The 22,848-nt window shown below is 41.7% G+C and overlaps 1 protein-coding gene across 1 annotated transcript; it reads left to right on the top strand.

The window, feature by feature from the left end:
* Positions 1–2,363: 2,363 nt before the first annotated feature.
* loxl1 (lysyl oxidase-like 1) lies at positions 2,364–21,574 on the top strand. Its single transcript, XM_084410115.1, has 7 exons — positions 2,364–3,777; positions 9,504–9,612; positions 9,896–10,033; positions 16,912–17,068; positions 17,230–17,325; positions 17,951–18,066; positions 18,414–21,574. Exons 1-7 carry the CDS (start codon positions 2,742–2,744, stop codon positions 18,418–18,420), a joined length of 1,659 nt encoding a protein of 552 aa, XP_084266241.1. The 5' UTR covers positions 2,364–2,741; the 3' UTR covers positions 18,421–21,574.
* Positions 21,575–22,848: the final 1,274 nt, after the last annotated feature.

A 22,848-nucleotide genomic window follows, 5' to 3' on the forward strand; every position in this document is an offset into this window, starting at 1 on the left:
GTAGGGGAGGTGTTTGGAATCATTCCCGCGTTACAATCATCAGCCAATCAAGGTGGTCACTTCAGTCAAGCTCGTGCACGAGTAATGACGTCATCCATAGCAACGAAGACTCACTCTTAGTTTAGGAGTTGTCATTTTTCTTTACTAAGAGTAGGTCTGAAAGGCGTTGTGAATAACTTTTAAGAGAAAACTCCTAGCTAAAATCTTTTAGTGCGATTTAGGAGTACTCCTAGTGGTAAGATAAAATGCTTTGTGAATACGGCCCCAGATCCATTAGAAGTGAAATTGACAATTTTTGTGATACTTTTAAGGTTAAAGAGTGAGCCAGTATTATGCAAAATCTACCCTTTTTGTTCAGCAGAAGAAAATCACACAGGTTTGGAACAGCATGAGGGTGAGAAAATGATGACAAAATTTGGCTGAATATCACTTTAATAAATCACACATAATGAGAACACATTCTGGTTTAAAAGACAATGGGCTCATTGGACAGATCACTGTATAAATAAAAGTAAATGACTGTTGCAATGAAATATTATTGTGCTTTAGCAATCAACACAATGTGCTGATGTGTAATTGGGGGGGAATTCAGTAGTTCAACAGTAAGCATGGTTGTGAAAATGAGCAGTTTTCATTTTAATCACCTTGAGGCTCTTGCCTGTGGCGAGGGAGGGGTGATAAGAGGCGGTCGGCAGGATTTTAAGAGTCTCCGAGTTTTTTCATACCTTTGCGTCGAATGCGAGACACTAAGGGCCCTTTCACACCTACCTTGTTTGGTCCAGATTTTTGGACTTTTCAGTTTGATCCGAATCAAAATTACAGGTGTGAATCCTCTCCCAGACCACGGTCCGGACCAAACAGACAAAATTTGGTCAGACGAAAAGAGGTAGTCTCGGTCCGGATCAAACTGAACAAAGGTTGGTTTGTTTCTAGTGTGAACGCATTTTCTGACCATTTACAGGATGTTCTGGTGGTTCCCGCAGGATTGCTCGCAGTCTTCTCCTTCTTTCCTGCCGGCCACCATAAAATGTTCGCACAACGAGGACGTTCATTTGGCGAATGTGAACTAGCCTCGAGTATAGCTGGTGCTGCAGGGAGTAAAGCCGTAATAATAACAGTATAGTGGCAACGATATGCGTCTGTTCATTCATTCTTGTCAAAGTTACCCGCTGAATTGACAACACACTGACGTCAGACGCACGTCCGTTTACAAACCAATCAATGTCAAGATGCAGCCCACAGAGATGATGACGACAGGACGCAAGTACGTCATGTAAAGTTCTTTAGTGCGCTCGCATAATTGCAATGTTAAACCAAACCAAAACTTACCGAATGTATAAAATGTATGAAAACATGAACTTTGGTTCATGCAAAGGTTTAGCACATGTTCTTTTAAATTATGATAGCTTGTAATTTGACAAACAATAGTTTCAAAGTAGTTCAACAACAGTCAAGTTACTATATGAATCAGTCTTCCCAGAATTTTTAGGAGAATGTGTTTGATCATTGATGCTCTAAATATATGTGTCCATTACAATATTACAAAAATGGCAATGTAGCATTTTGTGAGAAACGTATCTGGAATATTAAAATAGTGATAGTGTAAATAAGACATATGAATTTGGTTTGTGAATTCAGCTTCTTCTACAAATGTTAAAAAGCAGGGCTATATTATAATACTACTGTATAAATCATGCACTTGGGATTGGTTTTCAATCTATATAGTTTAAAAAAAAAGTTTTTTATATGCTAATATCTGAAAGAAATTAATAAAATGCAGGCTCCCTCTGCATATTCAAATAAAGCTTGTATAATTATGTTAGGTTTTGTAATGTAAATGATGCATATTTGCCCGCTATCATCTATCTTTGTTTACTGGGAGGTATTTTTCTTTTAAATGGAACTGCTTGTTCCAAATTCTGCTGACTTTTTTTGGCCTCCTCTTAAGTACATAACTTGGATTTCTAAACATCCTGCCGGAATTAATGTCCTCTCATATGCTGTGATGATGATGAGTGTTAAAAAATTGTGTTTGGAAAAACATGAGACAAAGGCAGAGCTCTCCTAGCACCTGGGTGGGTGAACCTAGGCCACGCACCAGACATCCCTGCTTGTTCAGAGGGATCAAAGCAAGTCAACACAGGCACACTAGATATTCAAGTGCCTTCACAGATGGTGATGTTGACTCTGGAAGCCTGTGCAAAGACCTGGCTTTGCTGTAGTTTAGGAAACAGCTCTAGCACTAGGGCCATGTGGGATCTCACTTCAAGAAAAGAAAAAAGAACATGTTAGATTGAGTGAGCGAGGGAGAGGGAACGAGAGAGAGGGAGGGGGGGGATCAGAACATTTTTTCCTTTTTTCACAGACCATTGTAAGCAGTCAGAGAGGCAAATAGTGAAGTGCAGAGGAGAGCAACAGGCAGTCATCTCCAGAGAGAGTCTCTGAGAGCAATGCTCAGTCCACTGACAACAACTCAACATCCGGACAGCAAGGAAGAGGGAGGTTTTTCATTCTTCACCCTGCCCTGGGGCATCAGAAATCATCTGCTTTCCTCACAGCTATGCTTGCACCACATACTGAACCAAGGACAAAGTTTCTTCCCTGCATGTAGTCTGATTTGCTCATGGACACTATAAGTCCTCTATGCCTTACCATCTTTAACCTGCTGGATCAAGGGATTCAATTCGGAGTTTCATTGTCCACTCTTTTCTGAAGTTGTTTTCCATGCAAGACTTGTCAATATGTTGCCTGTTGTTTTCATGACATGGTGGGTCTGGGTGTTGCTTGGAACCGTAGGGGGACAGTCTCAATCTCAGCATCAGTCTCAGAGTGAGGACTCAATCCCCTGGAGACAGACGATTCGATGGGAGAATAATGGACGTGTGTACAGTCTTCTCAACAGTGGGGCTGAATACGTCCCAGCTCGGGCTCAGGAGCGTGATAGGAACCATCGAGTGTTACTAGCGGATGCTCCCAACCGTAGATCACAGGGTGGGAATGTACGGAGACAAGCACCTTCAAGAGGAACCTCGGAGACTGTGAGAGGTCAAGCCAGGCACCCATTTGGATTCGGACAAGTGCCCGACAACTGGCGTCAGGGTGCAACTGGGACAGGTGAAACAAGTCGCTTCCAGTCATCTACCGGCTCTCGTTTTAGACCATCCTCCGGCTCATTCTCCTCCTCCTCGTCCTCATCATCATCATCCTCATCCTCTTCTTTTTATCCACAGTATCCATTCCCTCAACAGCCACCTTTTGCTGCTCCTCATGACTCGGCTTCAGACAGGTCATATGAACCTCCCTTCCGCGGAACGGGATACTCTTCGGGCACTAGTGGCGGATTCGGAGGGGGTGGTTACTCTGCCGGCAGTTTTGGAGGGGGTAGCTATAATGGAGGGGGTCCTGCAACCGATGAGAGGTATCGTTACTATTCCTCTTACGGTCAAGCCTACCCTGCTGCCCCTGTTGCTCCTGCCCAACCTGCGCAGCCACAAATCTCTGATGGGTTGGATCACAGATACACGCACAGCCTGTTCAACGAGGACTCTCGAGATAGCGGTAATCCTGCAGTACCGGTCTCTAATGGTGCTTCGAGCAACACAGGCTCATCATTCCAGCCTGCAGTGCAAAGCCCCCAATATGAACAATTTCCACCCTTTGGAAGGCCTCAGCCACAGCCTCCGTTTATTCAACCAGCTCCTCGCAACCCTCTCGTCTCTAACAACGCAGAGAACCCCAACATGAATGCAGGGAGTGTTTATCGTCCTCAGCAAAGAGGTATGATGTATTTCCCTGTCTTTCACAGTAAAGAATATCCAGTCTCTTTGCACATCCCAAACTAATGTCAAGTCAAGTCACCTTTATTTGTATAGCGCTTTTTTCAAAAAACAGATTGTTTCAAGGCAGCTTTACTGTGCTAACAGGAAAATAATGCAACAAAGTTTGTTTTGGCTGTACAGCAGATCTAGAATAAAATAGTGTCATATTCCAGCTTAAGTAAGTTCAATGATGATTCATTTTTGTTGTAAAAAAGTAATTAATTTAGTTAATGTATCTATGCAGCCGCTCTGGAGAAAACAGTGATATCATCGTCCAGCTCGGTTCAGTTCTCATATAATGGTGACAATGCAGGAAGATCAGTAATAATGTTGAATATGAATTGTTCCCAACTAAGCAAACCAAAAGCCAAAGGCGACAGTGGCAAGGAACCAAAACTCAGGTGACAGAATGGAGAAGGAAAACAAAACCTTGGGAGAACCCAGGCTCAGTCGGAGGGGCAGTTCTCCTCTGGCCAACGAACGAACAGTATATGATTATGATTCAGGCAGCATTACAGGTCAGAAGTCAGATTGGATCAGAACATTCAGAATATGTATCCAGTTCCATCTTCATCCAATGTTACTCAATAGTTTACCAGCTCTCCAGAAAGGTTGCTTTTGTATGTTTTGACATAAGGCCCAAGTGTCACTATTACAGTGAATACCACTGTACTTAATGTTTCACTTCTCAAACAAGGCTGCAGCTCATTTACTAGGCTGCTATGCTACGCAAAGTTAATCACAGAGGAACTACAGTTGGTACTTAAGCTCTTGCACTGTGGGAGATTTGGGGAAATGGATGCACGTGAGGAGCTCGTTTCAGATTTGCTCTCTCTCTCTCTCTCTCTCTGAAGGAAAGGAAGTGAGAGAAACAGAGAGACATCTAAAAAATGTAGTTCTTCTGCCATCTATTTGTGTTTCCTGGCAGCCGCAAGCCCTATCCACATTTGACAAACGTGTAACCCAAGGGACTCAAACTGTACAAAGTTGATTGGAAAGCTGTTTGCTTACGCAGCTGGTAATGGGCATTACTTATAAGCAGATTGTTTTGTTTGTTTCCTCATAAGCAGTCTGTGAAAGTTACTGCATCCTAACGTCACCCCAGCATCATTCATTTCCATCCCCCCCATTGCCATTGATGTTCCAAGTTCATCTTTGTCTCAGAGCCTGGGTTATTGGAACCAGGTGTTGTGGGATGTGTGCGTGGGTGTATGAGTATGTGGTAGTTGGTGTGTGTGTGTGTGTGTAGTGCCTATGGATACACATTCTGCACAAAGAGTGCTCATTGTTTGAAGATTTGGTTCTGGTTGTGGTGATGACTGCACTGCGAGGGCTAAGGGTGAATGATCCCAGTATTTGCTTTAGAGGGTGGGGTAAGGGGTAAAGTGGCTTGGTTGTTGTGGGGTGAGTGTGAGGCGGATTCTGGGTTGTTACTATATACGTATTTGGAGTGGGGAGATGGAAAGTACCCAGCACACATGGGGTCCATTGCCTCAGGAAACAGAAAATATTTTGCTAGCCCCTAAATAAAAGTGTGTGTGTGCATATATGTGTGTGAGGAGGTGGGCGTGTGTAAGGCCTCTGGGACATTGCTGGCCACTGCCAAGTGTGAAGGCTCATTTTGTAATGTGAAATGTTCTTTGTCTCTTGCTTGAGTCACTTCACGCACGACTGATCACCTTAGTTTACAAAATCTGGTCATAAGGGAAATGGGTGTAAACTAAATCAACTGGAAGGTACACATGTGGAAAAAAATTACTCATTACTTGAATGATGCAATCGCAAACAAATAAGGTGAAATCAGTCAGAGCTCCAGCCTGTAGAAACATACACTATCTGTGAATTTGGAAAATCGAAATGGCATCAGTTGGGACACATTTACATGATTGCAACATAAAACCTGTTTTGGATATTGAGATCAGGGGCCGTATTCACAAAGCATTTTATCTTACCACTAGGAGTACTCCTAATTCGCACTAAAAGATTTTAGCTAGGAGTTTTCTCTTAAAAGTTATTCACAACGCCTTTCAGACCTACTCTTAGTAAAGAAAAATGACAACTCCTAAACTAAGAGTGAGTCTTCGTTGCTATGGATGATGTCATTACTCGTGCACGAGCTTGACTGAAGTGACCACCTTGATTGGCTGATGATTCCAAACACCTCCCCTACGATGATGAGTGACAGGTGACAGGTCTGAGAATGCGTGCGCTACACAAGTAGTGCGAAGGATGGAAGATGATGAATATCTGAATAAATAGCCTAAATGAATAAAGAGTGAGGCAAAACAAATAGCCTAGTAGCCTAATGAAACATATGGATTGATGCAATATCTTTGCAACATTATTGAATTAATCTGTCACTATATGCCTCTGCCTACGTTTGCAAAGAGAAGAACATTTTAATTTGATTCACAATGAAACGTTACAATTAGTTTACATGCAATGAGTAGCCTAGTTTTGGTTGTTGTTGGTGGCGTTATTGCATCCCTAGTTATGCCTACAATGCAAAATTGTTCCCTCGCGATTGGAAGCTCCTGTAGCCGCCGCGTACGCATTTCAAAACATCGCAACGTGAAATGCCACAAAAAGCGGTTTGTGAATAGGTCTTAGTGAGTTAGGAGTCCTCTCGACTTCTTTTAAGCTGTCCCAGGCTTAGGTGCTACTTTTAGGGCTAAAATGCTTCGTGAATTACTCTTAGTCAAAAAAATGAAAAATTTATATGGGCAATTTAGTCCAAAACCTACTTTTGCGAACTAGTCCTAGGTTTTTGGCCCAATCCAGACCAGACCAGTCTAGCACAGTTCTCTGGAGTCTCTAGATCAGTAATTATTGAAAAAAAGTTGAACTTTTGCATTGGCCTGGCTGTAACAGGGTCATTTAGGAAAGGGGTGGGACATAAAAACACTCAAAAGCCTATACAACCTAAGGGAAAACTTCGAGTCCTAAAGTTACGAGTGACACGCCCATTATTTTTAGGAGTTGCTCCTAAATTCGCCAGTTAGGAGCTACTTTTAGCCTTAAAAATTCTTTGTGAATACGGCCCCTGGCCTGTATCTGACTAGGAGCCATTCAATAATTTTACTTGCAAGCCTAGTCTTCCTGAAACATATGCTGTCATCAGGGAAGACCCTTTATGTCTCTAATCTAGTGGGGGAGTTAAATATGAAGGAGGATTTTGTATGAAGGTTTGGGTCTTTCTCCCTCATCTCATTTAGAACATTTTGTGTAAAAACCGTAGCATTGTGTGCATTGTAGCTTGCTGTTTATAAGGAATGTTGGTGTAGTGCAGTCATCCAGAGAACAGAGCTTTGTGGCGAAAAGTGCAGACTGTGTGTAAAATCCTTTGCTGGTGAACCACAGTCTTTCACACTCACTTTACACTGTTTACAAGAGCTGACCAAGAACGTTTCCTGAGCCCTTTAAGTCTGTCTCAGACCAAGCTGGCAAATCGGATGTGTACACAGAGATGGGGATGGCAAAGCATTCACTGGAGTAGAAGGGCGGCGCTAATATGCCTGAAATAAGGAGACTGACCAAGGCCATCATGTTTTATAGAGTAAAAAGTTGCTCCAAACTCTAAACATGCCGGCGGCAGAAGTGAGATTGGGTCTGCACTCAACATTTCTTTGAAGAAATCTGATGGGCCACTGGCAAAAAATGCTGGTTCTGCAGCTAAATGAACATCTAAGTCTTGTTGGTGAAGGTGATTAAGGAGCCTGACAGTATCATATGCTTGAGTCCATCAGTGCTGCTCTTCTCAACAGGGTTCTTTTCTCTTTAATCCATGCAAAAAGCAGGAAAGCAGATATGCTGTCACCTTCCCTTTGAAGAAATATTAATGTCTACATAAGGACTTGGACTGCACTGTTAATATATTCATAAGATTCTTTCGACATGAAGTGAACACAGCCAGCTTGCGTTTTAAGTGTAAATAAAGGTGATAAGTAGTTTCTGTACTGGGCCTGTACAGCTTGGCTAAGAGTCTTAAGAACATTAGCTGTCACAGCTAGCTCTGTTTTTCTATTTTTCTGGGGGGTTTTTAACAGATTTGGTCACAGGCCCAATTTGGATCCAGCAGGGAAGTGATCTCATTTTCGTTTGGCTGTCACCGCTCCCTCATCTTTTGTACTCTATCTCTCTCTCTTCCTCTACGTGCAACACTTTGTTCTTTTTTTCTTATGTGTGCGTGACCTTGAAACCAGATGAGAAACAGTGTTTGATGCATTATACTGTGAGGCTTCAGCATTACCTCATCAAAAACCTCTTCATCTCTTGTGTATTTTTCAAAGGTATGCTTATTTGGATACTGCCATTTTTCAAATATTTTACTTTCTTTTACATTTAAAGGTATGTAACATCAGAACAGCTCAGAACATTAAAGCAGCACATTTGTCCCTAGGACCGTGTGTTATTAAACCTGACATTGCTGGGGGGAAAAAAACAGCTGGTTTCCTAGTTGATCTCCAAAGCTGGTTTTAGAAGGGTTTTATTCTCTTTTCGGGTGGCTAAGCAGGTCCGTTGGCTTGTTGTAAAGGGGTTTGGACACATTTCAGGTGGTCACACTGGCCGGTTTGGTGGTTTTGTGACACTTCAGGTGGTCAGAATTGTCGGTACTGTGGTTTTAGAGTGGTTTTGAGGCCTTTTTATGAGTTCATACTTCTCGGATTGGTGGTTTCATAGAGGTTTTGAGACACTTCATGTGGTCAGAATAGTCAGTTTGGTGGTTTTAGAGTGGTTTTGAGCACTTTTAATGGGGTGTGTTTCCCGAAGCCAACTATGTTCGCAAGTTCCGTCGTTCTTTTGGGAAACACACCCCTGGTTGGATGGAAGCAACACATACCAAAATGTAAATAAAATACATTTATTTCATACTAAGTATACTACAAACCCATTAACATATATACTGATATATCGCTTGAGACTTACTGATATAAATGTTAGAATTAAGGATAAACGTCTTTATTGCACATTGCACATTTCCTAATATTAATCCTAAAATGTGTTTTAATATCTCTATTAGTAAGGATAGTATGATATCTGTCAGTCTTTAAAGGGGAACTATGCAAGTTTTTTTAGCTTAATTTACCTTAACTGAACAGCTTAGGAGTCATTGGAATGGTTATATTACTTTTTTCGGGTTGAATGTGCATTAAGTACAAAATTAGTTGTTCCAATTTAGCAACCTTTAAGTATACCAATTTAGTATACCAACAGTACAAATGCATGGGGTATTATTAAGTACATAAATATGTAAATGTATTTGTAGTATACTAGGCATAAAATAAATGTATTTCAAATACATTTTGGTATATTTATATTTCACTAGGACAGGTTGGTCTGTTTGCTTGTCTTAGAGGGATTTGGACATTTTTCAGGTGGTCAGACTGGGTCGGTTTGGTAGTTTTGGATACTTTTCCGGTGGCCAGACTGGCCGGTTTGGTAGTTTTAGAGTGATTTAGGCACTTGGCATGTGGTTAGACTTGTCTGTTTGCAGGTTTTAGAGGGGTTTGGGTACTTTTCATGCTGAAGACTAGCTGAAAACAAGCTTGACCAGGGCTGGAGACCAGCCTAAACCAGCTTAGACCTGCTTAGGCCAGTTATATATTTTCCTTCAGTGTAATATCAGTATGTGTGCTTCAGCATCTCTTTCTACAATGTAACTCTTATGATGTGTCCTGTTTTTAGGTTTGCCTGACCTGGTTCCTGACCCCAACTATGTCCAAGCCTCCACGTACGTTCAGAGAGCCCACATGTACTCCTTACGCTGTGCAGCAGAGGAGAAGTGTTTGGCCAGGTGAGGATTCTTAACTCTTGACTCTCTATACTTCTGTTTATGAAATGGCCATTCAAAGCTGGGCAGGCTGTGTTTACACAATAACCCTCACACACTCCTTTACAACTGTTTACACCACACCATCCAGTAATAACCAATGAGAAGGATGTGAGATGACATTTGTGGAGTTCTTCATGCAGAAATATGGGTGGTGTCACATCATATAAATTCCAGCCTGCTCTCATATATACAGCGTTTCATTACTCAGTGCTGCAGAACCTCATTAATGTTTTCACGTCCTCAGCTCTGCTTACAGTGCTGACGCCACAGACTATAGTGTCAGGGTTCTTCTGCGTTTCCCTCAGAGAGTGAAGAACCAAGGGACGGCTGATTTCATGCCCAACAGACCTCGCCACACCTGGGAGTGGCACAGCTGTCATCAGTAAGTTCAGATCCAACAGTCTCTCGCTTTACCTTTATATCTGTGCATGTGAAGACCCAACAAAAGATCATAAAAACTTGCCGTTTCAGATGTTTCGGTGTGGATGAGAAACTTGGAGAGCGTTTTGAAACGAAAACACAGTTTTAAAATGTATTTGGATTAATGTAGTGAGTGAGCACAGCAGTTTACATTTGCACTAACCATAAAGCCACGATTCTTAAAGGATCTGTTCACTTCAGAATTTCCTGATAATTTACTCTCCACCACGTCATCCAATATATTCATGTCTTTCTTTCTTCAATCGAAAAGAAATTAAGGTCTTTGAGAAAAACATTCGAAGATTTTTCTCCATATAGTGACTTCAATGGGGTCCAACGAGGTGAATTAAATCCTTTTTAATTTAAATCCTTTTTAATAATAAAATCCTTTAATTCACCATTAAAACTCCCTTGTTGCATCAGACAAGTATAGGAAAGATCAGGATTGTACACACGCACCTTTTTACAAGCCTGCAGCTACAAATCAATACAATTCCAGCCCTAATATGATTAAAAGTCCCAGAATGATGGAATTATAATATTTACAGATTGTGGAAGTGAGTTTAAATTCCTTATCTTATATCAGAATCTAAATTCATTTTGGCATCGATTTATGTATTTTGTTTCACTTGGCGAAGGGCTGTTATCCTCAGAGGGGATTTCCATATCATTTTATTGTACAATCAGCTGAGTCTCATGACAAGTGAAAATTAATGTCTGTCAGTACTTGTCAGTCCTGTGTTTGTTCGCTTGTAGCTGTTCATTACATCATGTCTATATTTGCAAGTGAGATGGTGAATTGGCGAGAGTTGTTATTTTGCTTCATGTTAAACTCGGATGCTCAGCTTTGCTGCATCGCTGGACACGTTCACATCACATCATCTCTGATAGATGTCACTCATATCAGCTTGAACTGCAAACTGAGAAAACTGCCCAATAATAGAGAATGATTGACACTGAAGACTGGAGTAATGATGCGGAAAATTCAGCTTTAATCACAGGAATAAATTACATCTTACAATATATTAACGTAGAAAACGTCTCGGTTACATATGTAACCGAGAAGGAGGGAACGGAGACGTAGTCAGACGTACCGTACTGATTGGGATCACGCTTAAAACGCCACTAGTGCTGCCACCTTCCAGTGCCTAGACAAAAGCCTCCTGACCCCCCACATAATTGAGGCGGAGATAGGACAGGGCTTAGGCCAGGGAAATCACTGCTGTTCCGCAAGACCCACTCAGTTAGACTTGGATAACACTGGAAAAGCATACCCTTTCGATGGAAGGAGGGACGCTACGGAAGCCACATCCAGCATGTGGAGGTAACATGTGGAGAGACTCACAGGGGAGAGACTCAACCGTCAGCGACGGCAGAGAAAGCTCTGCCAAGGGAAAGACACAGGCTTGCCTCAGGGACAGAAGCTTGTGAAGGGCCCGATTCAAGACTCACAGGTCCAAGATTGGCCATAACCCGCCACCTTTCTTGGGTACAATGAAGTACGGGCTGTAGAAGCCGGTCTTCATATAGGCTAGAGAAACCGGCTCTATCGCATCCTTCGCCAGTAGGACTGCGATCTCTGTGCGCATGACAGGGGCACGTTCACTCAGCACCGAAGTGTAACGAATGGCACTGAACTTGAGCGGGCTCCGGCCGAACTGAATCGTGTAGCCGAGTCTGATGGTACGGAGGAGCCAGCTGGACCAGTTGGGAAGCACTCTCCAGGCTTCCACAAACCAGGCCAGGGGGACCAGAGACACCACAGACAGGGTGGGGCAGGGAGGTGGAGGACAGGGACCTGGCTCGGAAGGCCCGGAGGCGACCCGAAGCGAGGTCTGAGAGTGCTATGCAACACTTACCTGTCTCCACGGGACGGCAGGGGGTACAGGAGAAGGCGTAGTCGGGTACTCGAACCGTGCCCAGCTGCCGGCTGGCGACACAAGAGGAGACTGAGGGGTGCAAGGCTTTACAGGGTCGCACACCACCAGTCTCACCCTCTTGGGAGCCAGGGACGGAGGAATGTGCTCCCCTGACAATTCGGGTACCGCTGGACTATCTGAAGAGCTCGTCCCCCCATCCATGGGTGGCCTGTGTCAGGGATGCTTGGTCTTACACTTGCCACCTGGCTTGGCAGCATCTGACACAGGCTGGGCGGCCTGCCTGCGGCTGGCTCTCCGCTGAGGCCTGGGTGAAGGCTGCAGCGGTGGCCCAGCGGGAGCGGAAGCGGCGGCAGTGGACCACCCTCGGCGATGAGCAGGCGGAGGTGACGGCAGCAACGGGCCGCCGGGGAAGGATGTGCCGGATGGCCTCCGTCTGCACTTGGGCGGCAGAAAACTGTTGGGAACTGAGAACTCTCTACCGCGCAAACCTGGGAAATTGGGGAGTCCAGGAACCGAACCTGGTCCGCATCCACCATAGCAACCAGGCTGAGCCAACGATGGCGCTCCTGGACCACCAGGATGGACATCGCTAGACCGATCGCGCAGGCCGCAACGCTCGTGCTCTGGAGAGCCGAGTCAGTTGCAGTGCGGAGCATAGCTGACAACTGTGGATCTGGCTCGGGCAATGTTACACTCCCCGAAGGGGATAACGCAGTCATCATCTCCAAAGCTCAGCTCACCATCCGATGCTGCAATCGGCATCCTGTCCTCTGGAGGGACCCCGAATGAAACGTCAGGTCGGTCCATTACAGAGGGACCAGCGCGCTCAACGGGGGACTCCATTGGCTGCGGTGTGATGGAGGAGTGAGGAGCCCTCGGGGAATGGTTACCGGGCGTAAACATCACTTTCCTCTGATCACCCATCCCACACAGCACCTCAGGGTGGGGCGTGGTAATGGGGACTCCACCTTCGCGGACGAAGGCGAGTCTCAGTCTCAACACCAAGACAGTCATATTCCCGCAATGGGAACAAGCCATCCACAAAAGCTGCTTCAGCGTGCTGTAAGCCCAAACACGTGATGCAACGCACGGGTGGAATGACATCTTGAAAAAGACGCAAACGCAACCTTGTTGCTCTTTCGGGAAATGAAAAACTCTCACAAGTGCCGGAGCACAGAGGGGAATGATCGCGGCAACACTGACAGGGATGGTGCAGCTTGTACCAGTGAAGCACTCACTCTCTTCGCCCTCAACTGGCCGTCAGACAAACAAACACAATCAGAAATTTGATGCTGTTAAAACAGCATTTGAGAGCTCAGAAAGCTCGCGACCACCGCTGCACTCGCGCTGTAGAACCACCAGCACCGGAGAAGACTTCCTGAAGAAGCACCGACACACTCGCTCATTGTAAGATAACAACACTCTTCAGAGACATCGACATGAAGACCGATCGGCTCCGAAGCGAAAGACAAGTTGTGCGTGCATCCGCTTCCGTATATATACCGGAGCGCGAGACTACGTCGAACATGACCGAACTGAAAGGTAACATTTATTTTGAAATTGTATTAATATTTCACAATACTACTGCATCTTTGATCTAATAAATGCAGCCTTGGTGAACATAAGAGAGAGAAAAATCTTACTGAAAGCAGACATTCAAATTATCTTTATATTAATTTTCACAGCAAATATTGACGCATGTCATTAATTGAGATAAAAAAATAAAAAATGAAATAATGTTAATTAGCATATCATGTAATTGATACAATTACATTTTTAATCGATTGACAGCCTTACTACAAATTAAACTGGAAGTGAAATATAGCACTGTTTAATTCTGCATTAAATACAAACGAGAGAAGATGAAAGTTTAGTTGGTCGACTCTCGCAATGAAAGAAATCCTGTGTTTGAATGTCAGATAATTAGCGGAGATGCATATGGTTGTATTTTGTTTTGCTATTGCACTGACATAAACTTGACTTCTGTTGTACATTACTATCAACATTCACTTTTGGCTTGGGATCAGTCTGAGCGCTGACTGCAGTCAAGATGCTTGCAGTCAGTTTTGCTCATAAACAGATTATTAATGTAACCTGAAAATGTCAGCACATGAAGTATTCAGCACTTTAACTAATTTCTAATTAGACAGCTAAGCTGTGTGATGACGTCTTTCATGCAACCTAAATTTGATATCATGTGTACGATCACCTGACACTCTTTGACAAAAAATAAATCAAATATTTCAGAGGAACTGCAGAGAGACGTTTGGCAATGAGCAGAAGGTAATCTATAATTGCTTGCACTTCTCTGCTTTGACATGTTTGATATTGTGTAGAGATTAACAGTGTTTATGTAATAATAGCTGAAATGAAAACTGCATAGCAGGTGAAACTGCCATCAGAAGGAGTATTCCAGTGTTTATTACTCTCTACATCCACGAAGACAACAGCCAGGCGAAGTGTAGACCGTCAGATTTGATTGAGTCACAGGGTGGGGCTGACTTTGACCCTTCATCTCTGATGTAAGAGTTGAGGATTTTTGATGGAGATGGAGGACTTCGGTTCCCAGAGACTTTGATGACAGCATGATACAACACAAACCTTGAAGAAAAACATATATTTACTGTATGTAACCAGAACCCAGCATGTCATTTTGCATCCTGAACCGTTTATTTATTTAGTGCGGTTTCATAAATCAGTAAATCAAGTAAATAAAAAGTCGACTTCACATTATCAACCAACTCTCATTAGAGTATTAGTAGACTGTTCGGGTTCAGGTTAGTAAAGTAAGTTGACATGTAGTTGCAAAGTTACTTATTGTCAGTAGAATGTCTAAAGTGAACCATCAAAATAAAGTGTTACCAAAATATGTATAGATTTTTTTTTTTTTTTTATGCAGAACGTTTTCTGTTATGAGTAGGTTTAGGGGTCGGGTTAGTTTACAGGGAGAGAATATACAGTTTGTACAAATATAATGTGTAAACATTATTTATGTCTATGCAAAGTCCCCATAAAACATGGAAACCCAACGTGTGCGTGTGTGTGTGTGTGTGTGCGTGTGTGTGTGTGTTGCATGTGAGTGTGTGTGTGTGTATGTGTGTATGTGGGTGTGTGTGTGTATGTGTGTGTGCTCGCTCTGTCATTCATATGTAGTTTGCTCAGGGATTTTGGCTACAGGCCCCTGAAATATCTGTCATCCCCTCATCAAATAAGATTTAATATGTTTGGCACTAACAACATGGCTTATGGGAAATATCGTATCCCTGTGGAAAATATGAACTCTGTCAGAGGAAAGTACCTGTGTTTTCCGTGCCACAGTCCTTCAGGTATTACCACAGCTTTCCAAGAAAAGAAACCGCGGTATGACATGTACAGTCCGGTTCTGTTCAGTCGGGAAGCACCTGCTCAAATATTAATGCCTTTTCAAAGACTTTACCAGAAAGAAAGAAAATAATTATGTGTAAATCCTAGAGTATTGGGAAACACTTTATTTTACTGTGTCACTTGTTACACGTTACATGTACTTACTGTATAATAACAGTATATTATGCATAATATGCAACTAAATCTAAACCAAACCCTATCCTAACCCTATAGTTAGTACATATTGTTAATTAAAATTACTCAGTACTTTAATGTATAGTTATACTGTAAAAAGGACACCTTCAAGTATAGTGTAATTCAAATATAAATTTTATTTATTTATGTCTTTTAATGTATATTAGGGTAGTGAAATATTGAAGAGTGTCTGAAGTTTCACCAAACGTTGTAGCAAGGTTTTATTTATTTTCTTTGGTGTGCAGTATATCAAAATACCTTTGCCATCTGACTGTATGATGATATCAGGGTCATTATAATTAACTAAAACTAAAACCAATTAAAACAAAACTTATTTAAACCTAAATGGTTACACTTTATTTAGTATTTATTTAGTTATTATTACCCAATTATTGTAATAACTATAATAGTATACTGAACAAAATTATAAACGCAACACTTTTGTTTTTGCCCCCATTTTTCATGAGCTGAATTCAAAGATCTAAGACTTTTTCTACGTACACAAAAGGCCATTTCTCTCAAATTTTGTTCACAAATCTGTGTAAATCTGTGTTAGTGAGCACTTCTCCTTTGCTGAGATAATCCATCCACCTCACAGGTGTGGCATATCAAGATGCTGATTAGACGGCATGATTATTGCACAGGTGTGCCTTAGGCTGTCCACAATAAAAGGCCACTCTAAAATGTGCAGTTTTATTGGGGGGTAAAAATAGCCCAATGCAGAAAAAATACAGCAACCTTTCTGTCTCTCTCTTGAAACCAACACAGAAGTGACTTAAACTGCAATTCATCGACTGGCCACTAGAGACCGGCTCCAAAAGAGAGTCAATCCCATAGACCCTCATGTTAAAATTCCCAACTTTACAGCAGAAAAAAAACATGTTTACAGCCTGCTGCAAAAAGAGGTTTTGGTCTATATAGCTAATTTTGCCCTTCATGACAACTGTGAGGGGCATGATTAATAACTCATCTGTTTACATAAGCCTTAAATTTCTGCATAATTAAGGGTGTGGCCACTTGAGTGACAGGTGGATTTCCGCTGATGTCACTACTAGCCGTTTGTCTGCTGTCTCTTAGCGTCACGTCACCTCAGCTAATCCGCCTCTTTGCCTAAATTTGTTTATCCGGTAATGACGCTGCCAAGATGGCGACGGCCGGCTCCGCCCACTTTGGGATTCATAATTGCTCTTCAGAAACATACAGGTGACGTTACGGACACTACGTCCATATTTTTTTACAGTCTATGGTTCTGACCCCCCTGACCCCCCCGACCCCACCGCGATTTCCGCCTATGGATGGATTCTGTTCTCTAAACCCAGGGTTCAGTCTCTCTCTCTCTCTCTCTCTCTCTCTCTCTCTCTCTCTCTCTCTCTCTCTCTCTCTCTCTCTCTCTCTCTCTCAGGCATTACCACAGTATGGATGAGTTCAGTCACTACGACCTGCTAGAGGTGAGCTCTGGCCGGAAGGTGGCCGAGGGACACAAGGCCAGTTTCTGTCTGGAGGACACGACCTGTGACTTCGGCCATCTGAAGCGTTTCGCTTGTACTTCACACACACAGGTACGGTACAGCGTAGTTTCTGTTTCTGAGCATAGTTTCCCATTCTCTTGAAATGGCGCCAAATATATATTTACATTTAAATAATAGTGCATAGTAATTAAAGACACTTAATATCAAGCGGGACTTTGCTGTTTGATTAAAGGAAGTGTGTAATTCCCCAGGGTTTGAGTCCAGGCTGCTACGACACATACAATGCAGATATTGATTGCCAATGGATTGACATCACTGATGTTCAGCCAGGAAACTATATACTCAAGGTAACATTCTCAAACATTTACACTCCGTCTCCCGTTTCACACTGAGCTCTTGCAAAGACATTTTCATAACCTTCAAAGAGAGAATATATTGTATCTAAGACATGCAAACAGAATATGACACGCTGTCTCGCTAAAAGTGTGAGTCTTTTGATGTGCGCAGCTGCATATCAGGATTGTCGTCCAACTCTTCTGTATGATATTGAGGATGAGTTCGGTATGTGTACAGTACACTGTGTGCTCATAAATAACACAGATTCAGACATGCTCCACTGTCTCTTCAAGCAGTTTGACCTTCAGCAAAACAACACAACAGCTGAAGTGCAATGATGTTTAGCCTTCTGCTCTGGGGCTCAATTGTGAAATGCTTTCATAGCAATTGAGGATTGAACGAGAAGCGTGATTTCCCTGCAGAAAGTGGAGGAATTGAAAAAAAAAAATCAATAAGTTGTTATAGTTAACTCAAAATAACCCCCCCCCCAAAAAATTTTTTTTGAAATGAAATCAAATTTAACTTGACTAAATTAAAATGTTACAAAAAAAGCTTATAGTATGACCTCAATATGCATAAATTCCATGGGGTGCACTTACTTTTTCCCAGCACTGAAGGTCTAAATTCTGTCTCTAGCTCCAGGTTAACCCAAAATACTTGGTGCTTGAGTCTGACTTCACCAACAATGTTGTCCGGTGCAACATCCAATACACGGGCCGCTATGTCAAAACAACAAACTGCAAAATCTCCCAGTAAGTACAGATCGCTTTTTATAAATCATTGACCAATATCAACCATAAAGGAATGTGTTAACAGATCGATATGTCCATTTTGGGTAACACTTTATTTTAAGGTGACACGGTTACACATTACTACATGTACTCACTATAGTAATAACAGTAAATTATGCATGATTACAAGTAACTAACCCTAAATCAATCCCTAGCCCGTAACTCTATAGTAAGTTAATTAATACTACTCAGTACTTAGTTGAGTAAGTTCAATGTAACTACGGCACCTTCAAATAAAGTATATCATACATGTTTCAATGGCCTTTGAAGTTCAACTGTTTTCATCACCCTTTTTTCTGCTTCTTTAGGTCATGATCTGGATGAATCTCCATGAAAGCGCTGTTCCATTGCAATGTGAATGGTGTCGCTGTGATTGTTTATTGTATTTGTCTTGGTTCTTGTGAACCTGGATTCAGCTCGCGGCGAGAGGAACGAGCACACACACGTCTGTTGTTTTCTTTCCAGACACCCCGTTATCCCTGGCTTTTCATAAAAACACACACTCGCTGCCCCCAATTAAGTCTAATTCCTTCTCGGTTTTAAAGTGGGTTACAATGCTGGAATGCGAAGTGAGATTATTGAACTGAACCGTAATTTAGATCAGGAAAATCAGCAACTGGAAACAATCCTTCTATTTTCCAAGCCTCTCTCTTTGTCTGTGCCACTTTAGTGAAGGTGCAATCCTGAAACCGGTGTGAGAGAGAGATCGCCAGCCTGTCAGTCCTCCTCCAGCTAACCAATTAAGTCAAAAGTGGTTTTAGTTTGAATGAAGGCTCTGGAAAATAAAGAAAATAAAGAAATAAATGGCTTTGGGATTAAAACACTTTGAACAAAAGCCTTGAATCCAAAAGCTGGAAGCAGTTTATCAAGCTGTTTTTACCTTGGAGGCTTATCGTAGTCTTTTACTTAACCTGCTGCAATTTACATTAAATTAGCTTGTAATGTTGCCTTGTATGTCAGTCCACTGATTGTTATAATGCAAACTACGCTATACTTGCGAAGTCCCGCTACAAGAAAAATTAAGCTGTGCCAGTAGGGATAAATGATGTTTAGTGATCAAAGGAATATTCCCGGTTCAATTCAAGAATTAACAGCATAATGTTGATTACCGGAACAAATCATTTCTAAATCCGGGTTACGGTGAGGCGCTTACAATGGAAGTAAGTGTAACAAGACCTTCCCCGGCTCCCTAGGTTGTAGACTGATTTTTATGTGAAGGACTCGGGATGTTTTTGCTGGGAAAATCAAAAGGACGTGATGTTTACACTCGCTCCCGAGAGCATCTCTTCTGTTCAGTGAACGGATGCTTATACTGTACAATGTTCAGGAAAATGCAGAAAGATCCCTTTCATGTCAATGTGTCATGCAAAGAAAAGAGATTAATCCAAACTATTCTCACAGAGCCAGATCTACATTGTCTATAGTCTCAAAGTTATTGTCAAACTATCATAACAATGTGATTTGAATGTCGACATGATCTGATGCAAACACATCATTATGAACAGCTGTTTTCTCACTGCTGTCATTTTTGTTTTCTGTTTAGTTTGTTATTGAGAGGAAAGTGCAGCACATATTTACGTTCATCTAAGCGTCACTCGCAGCAGTGGACGGCGCCGGCTTGTTAACAGTTTATCACTGCAGAGGTTTTTACAACTTTTTTTTTTCTAAGTGAAGAATAAACAAGAACTTTGCAGTGAGTGTATCAGAGTATTGAATCGCGTTCAGTCTCTTGAGCGTCACGTGTTCACGAGTACGAGCATGAAGTGCTGCAGTTCACTGAACGGCCACCGGTGGCGCTAATAACAAGAGCTTCTGAATTATACATATAGACCATTCAAGTCATTTTGCTTCTCAAGAGAAAAGCAAAAATACTGAGAGTTATTGCAGTGAACAACACACACTGTTCTTGTGGCTGAACTATTGAAACAGTGAAAATTTTCCCATTCACTTCCATTAAGTGCCTCACTGTATTGCTTTTTTAATGAAAAGAGGGATACGTCAAAATATTTTTTTTTGTGGTAATCAACAATATTTAAATGTATGCATTTACATTCCCTGTAAATGCATAGATCCCAAAAAGGTCTACATTTACATTCCCTGGGAATCAAACCCATGACCTTGGCGTAGCTGGCGCCATGATCTCCTGTTTGAGCTACGGGAACATCGTATTGTCTTGTACTGAACCCAGTAATATTCCTTAAGTTGCAAGTTTGCAAACCTTTCGTTGTGAGATTTACTTGTGCTGTGTTAATACTGACATCCATGTTGGAACATATCTATAGTTTCTTTAACGGCCAACCAACACCGTATGCTTCATATGATACAGTTAACCCACTCATGCATGCCATTAGCTATAGGTAAGACATGAACTTATTTTATCATATTGTACTCACTGTTCTTATGTACTGTGTACTTGCTGTGTTACAGTCCAGGAATTCATATTTCTTTGTACCTGAAATTGAGATTTATGCCTTGATTTGTTAAATCGAACACAGACTTGGATGATACTACTGTTGCAAAGCTAACATTGCATAACTTGATGTTACTGACAATCTTAATACCATCCGTACCTACCTCGGAAAGAGAGACAGCATTTGCAGTTAAAAAGAGCTCAAGATTATGCTACACTTGAAGAGCCTTAAATGACAAACATCCATCTGCGTATATGCTATCATCAGCTAATAGATTCAGTTAAATGCATACGAAACTTCTAAGAAGCTTTCTGTGAGGGTCATCGTATATGTTCGATGTGTTTTGATGCATCAAACCCTTCAACCAAAGCTAAATGAATTCCTCTCTGCAGGGAGCAGATCTTTCGTTCACTCGCCGGCTTTCTGAAGACAGTCTGGGAAAAGTGTTTTCCGTTATCAAGATCCAGATCAAATGCAGAACAGACTTTTTTTTTATCGTATCTCTTTATACCCTGTATAAATGATTATTATAACATTGTTTATAGTGTAGACAGTAAATCTGTGTTCTGGTTTTGTGGTCCAGGACATCCAGGACATCCATCCATCTCTTTGAGCTGTTGTTGTCATTGTTGTGGTTGTCGCTTTTGTGGTCTGTGCTCCGAATCATCTGTCTTAGAGTTCCTACTGGATCTTCAAATAAAGACTGAAGTGTATACCAGATTTTACTGTAGAAGTAGAAAGTCTTTTTGGGTTCAGACAATCAAAAGTCAATTAAAGTGGTTGGGGGAAAAAACACAATTTCGCCAGACACACTCATCAAACTGTGGCACAGTTTTAGGGGAAGTTTCCCATCTGTCATCTGTGTTTGTACAGAACATGTACTGTACTGAATGCCAGCGGTTCTGGTGTACCGGAGCAACATTTTAATTAAGAATTAGGCCTGAAATAAGAACTCTGTAACCTCAGAAGTGGAACAAAGATTCATAAGAGCGCATCCACTGCATCTCAGCCTTTGTTTTAAAGTCCCCCTGTGGTGAAAATAAAGCTTTTAATGCTGTGTATGTGTCTATGTGGTGTTTTTAATATGCTTTAAGACAAACCATGTGTAAATTCATAAGTCGACACCATTGCTGAGTATTTTCTCCTTAAAGGATTAGTTCACCCCAAAATGAAAATGTCCTAATAATTTACTCACCCCAAGATATCCATGTCTTTCTTTCCTCAGTGGGAGAGAAATTATGTTTTTTGAGGAAAACATTTCTGGATTTTTCCTCTAACAATGGCCTTCATTGGTTACCATCGTTTTTAAGTCCAAATCAATGCAGTTTCAAAAGTCTTTGAAGTGTTTAAACGGGCTGTACGCGATCACAGCTGAAGAAGAGGTTGTTATCTAGCGAAACGATAGGTCATTTAATTTTTTTTTATATAATTTATAGACTTTTTACCTTCAATAGTTCGGATTGAGCTGATCAACAAACGGACAGGGAACTACATCATCACGCTGAAAGGTCACGCCGGCGCCGGCAATACTATTTGAACTACTATTCATATTCATCAGAATGTTATTCATATACTATTCATATTCATATTCACTGAATAATATTACTATATATATAATAGCAAACAATACTATTTGAACTATCCTCCTACGTACGGTCACATTGTAAACAGTGGGGCGGTGCTTCTGCTGGCGCCGGCGTGACCTTTCAATGTAGTTCCCTGTCCGTTTGTTGATCAGCTCAATCCGAACTATTGAAGGTAAAAAGTCTATAAATTATCATTTTCTTGTTAAAATGACCTATCGTTTCGCTAGATAACCTCTTCTTCAGCTGTGATCGCGTACAGCCCATTTAAACACGTCAAAGACTTTTGAAACTGCATTGATTTGGACTTAAAAACGAATGGTAACCAATGAAGGCTATTGTTAGAGGAAAAATCCAGAAATGTTTTCCTCAAAAAACATAATTTCTCTCCCACTGAGGAAAGAAAGACATGGATATCTTGGATGGCATTGGGGTGAGTGAATTATTAGGAAATTTTCATTTTGGGGTGAACTAATCCTTTAAGGAGAAAATACTCAGCAATGGTGTCGACTTATGAATTTTGGTTTCCTTTAAACCTGCAGTGAACCAAAGACAGTCTCAAAATCACGCTTTGAAATCGCTGGTGTTTCTGACGTCACAAACTACCTTGTAACCAATCAGATCAACGTGTGATCGTCAACCAGTGGATCTCTGAGCTGAGTGAGTGAGTGGAGGCGGGGCTCATTTGCATATTCATAGAACCGCATATACTAAATGAGACAAGGCTGTCGAGTTACATTCAAGATATT

This window comes from Rutilus rutilus (assembly GCF_951802725.1).
Source record: "Rutilus rutilus genome assembly, chromosome: 5".
Lineage (NCBI taxonomy): Eukaryota > Metazoa > Chordata > Actinopteri > Cypriniformes > Leuciscidae > Rutilus > Rutilus rutilus.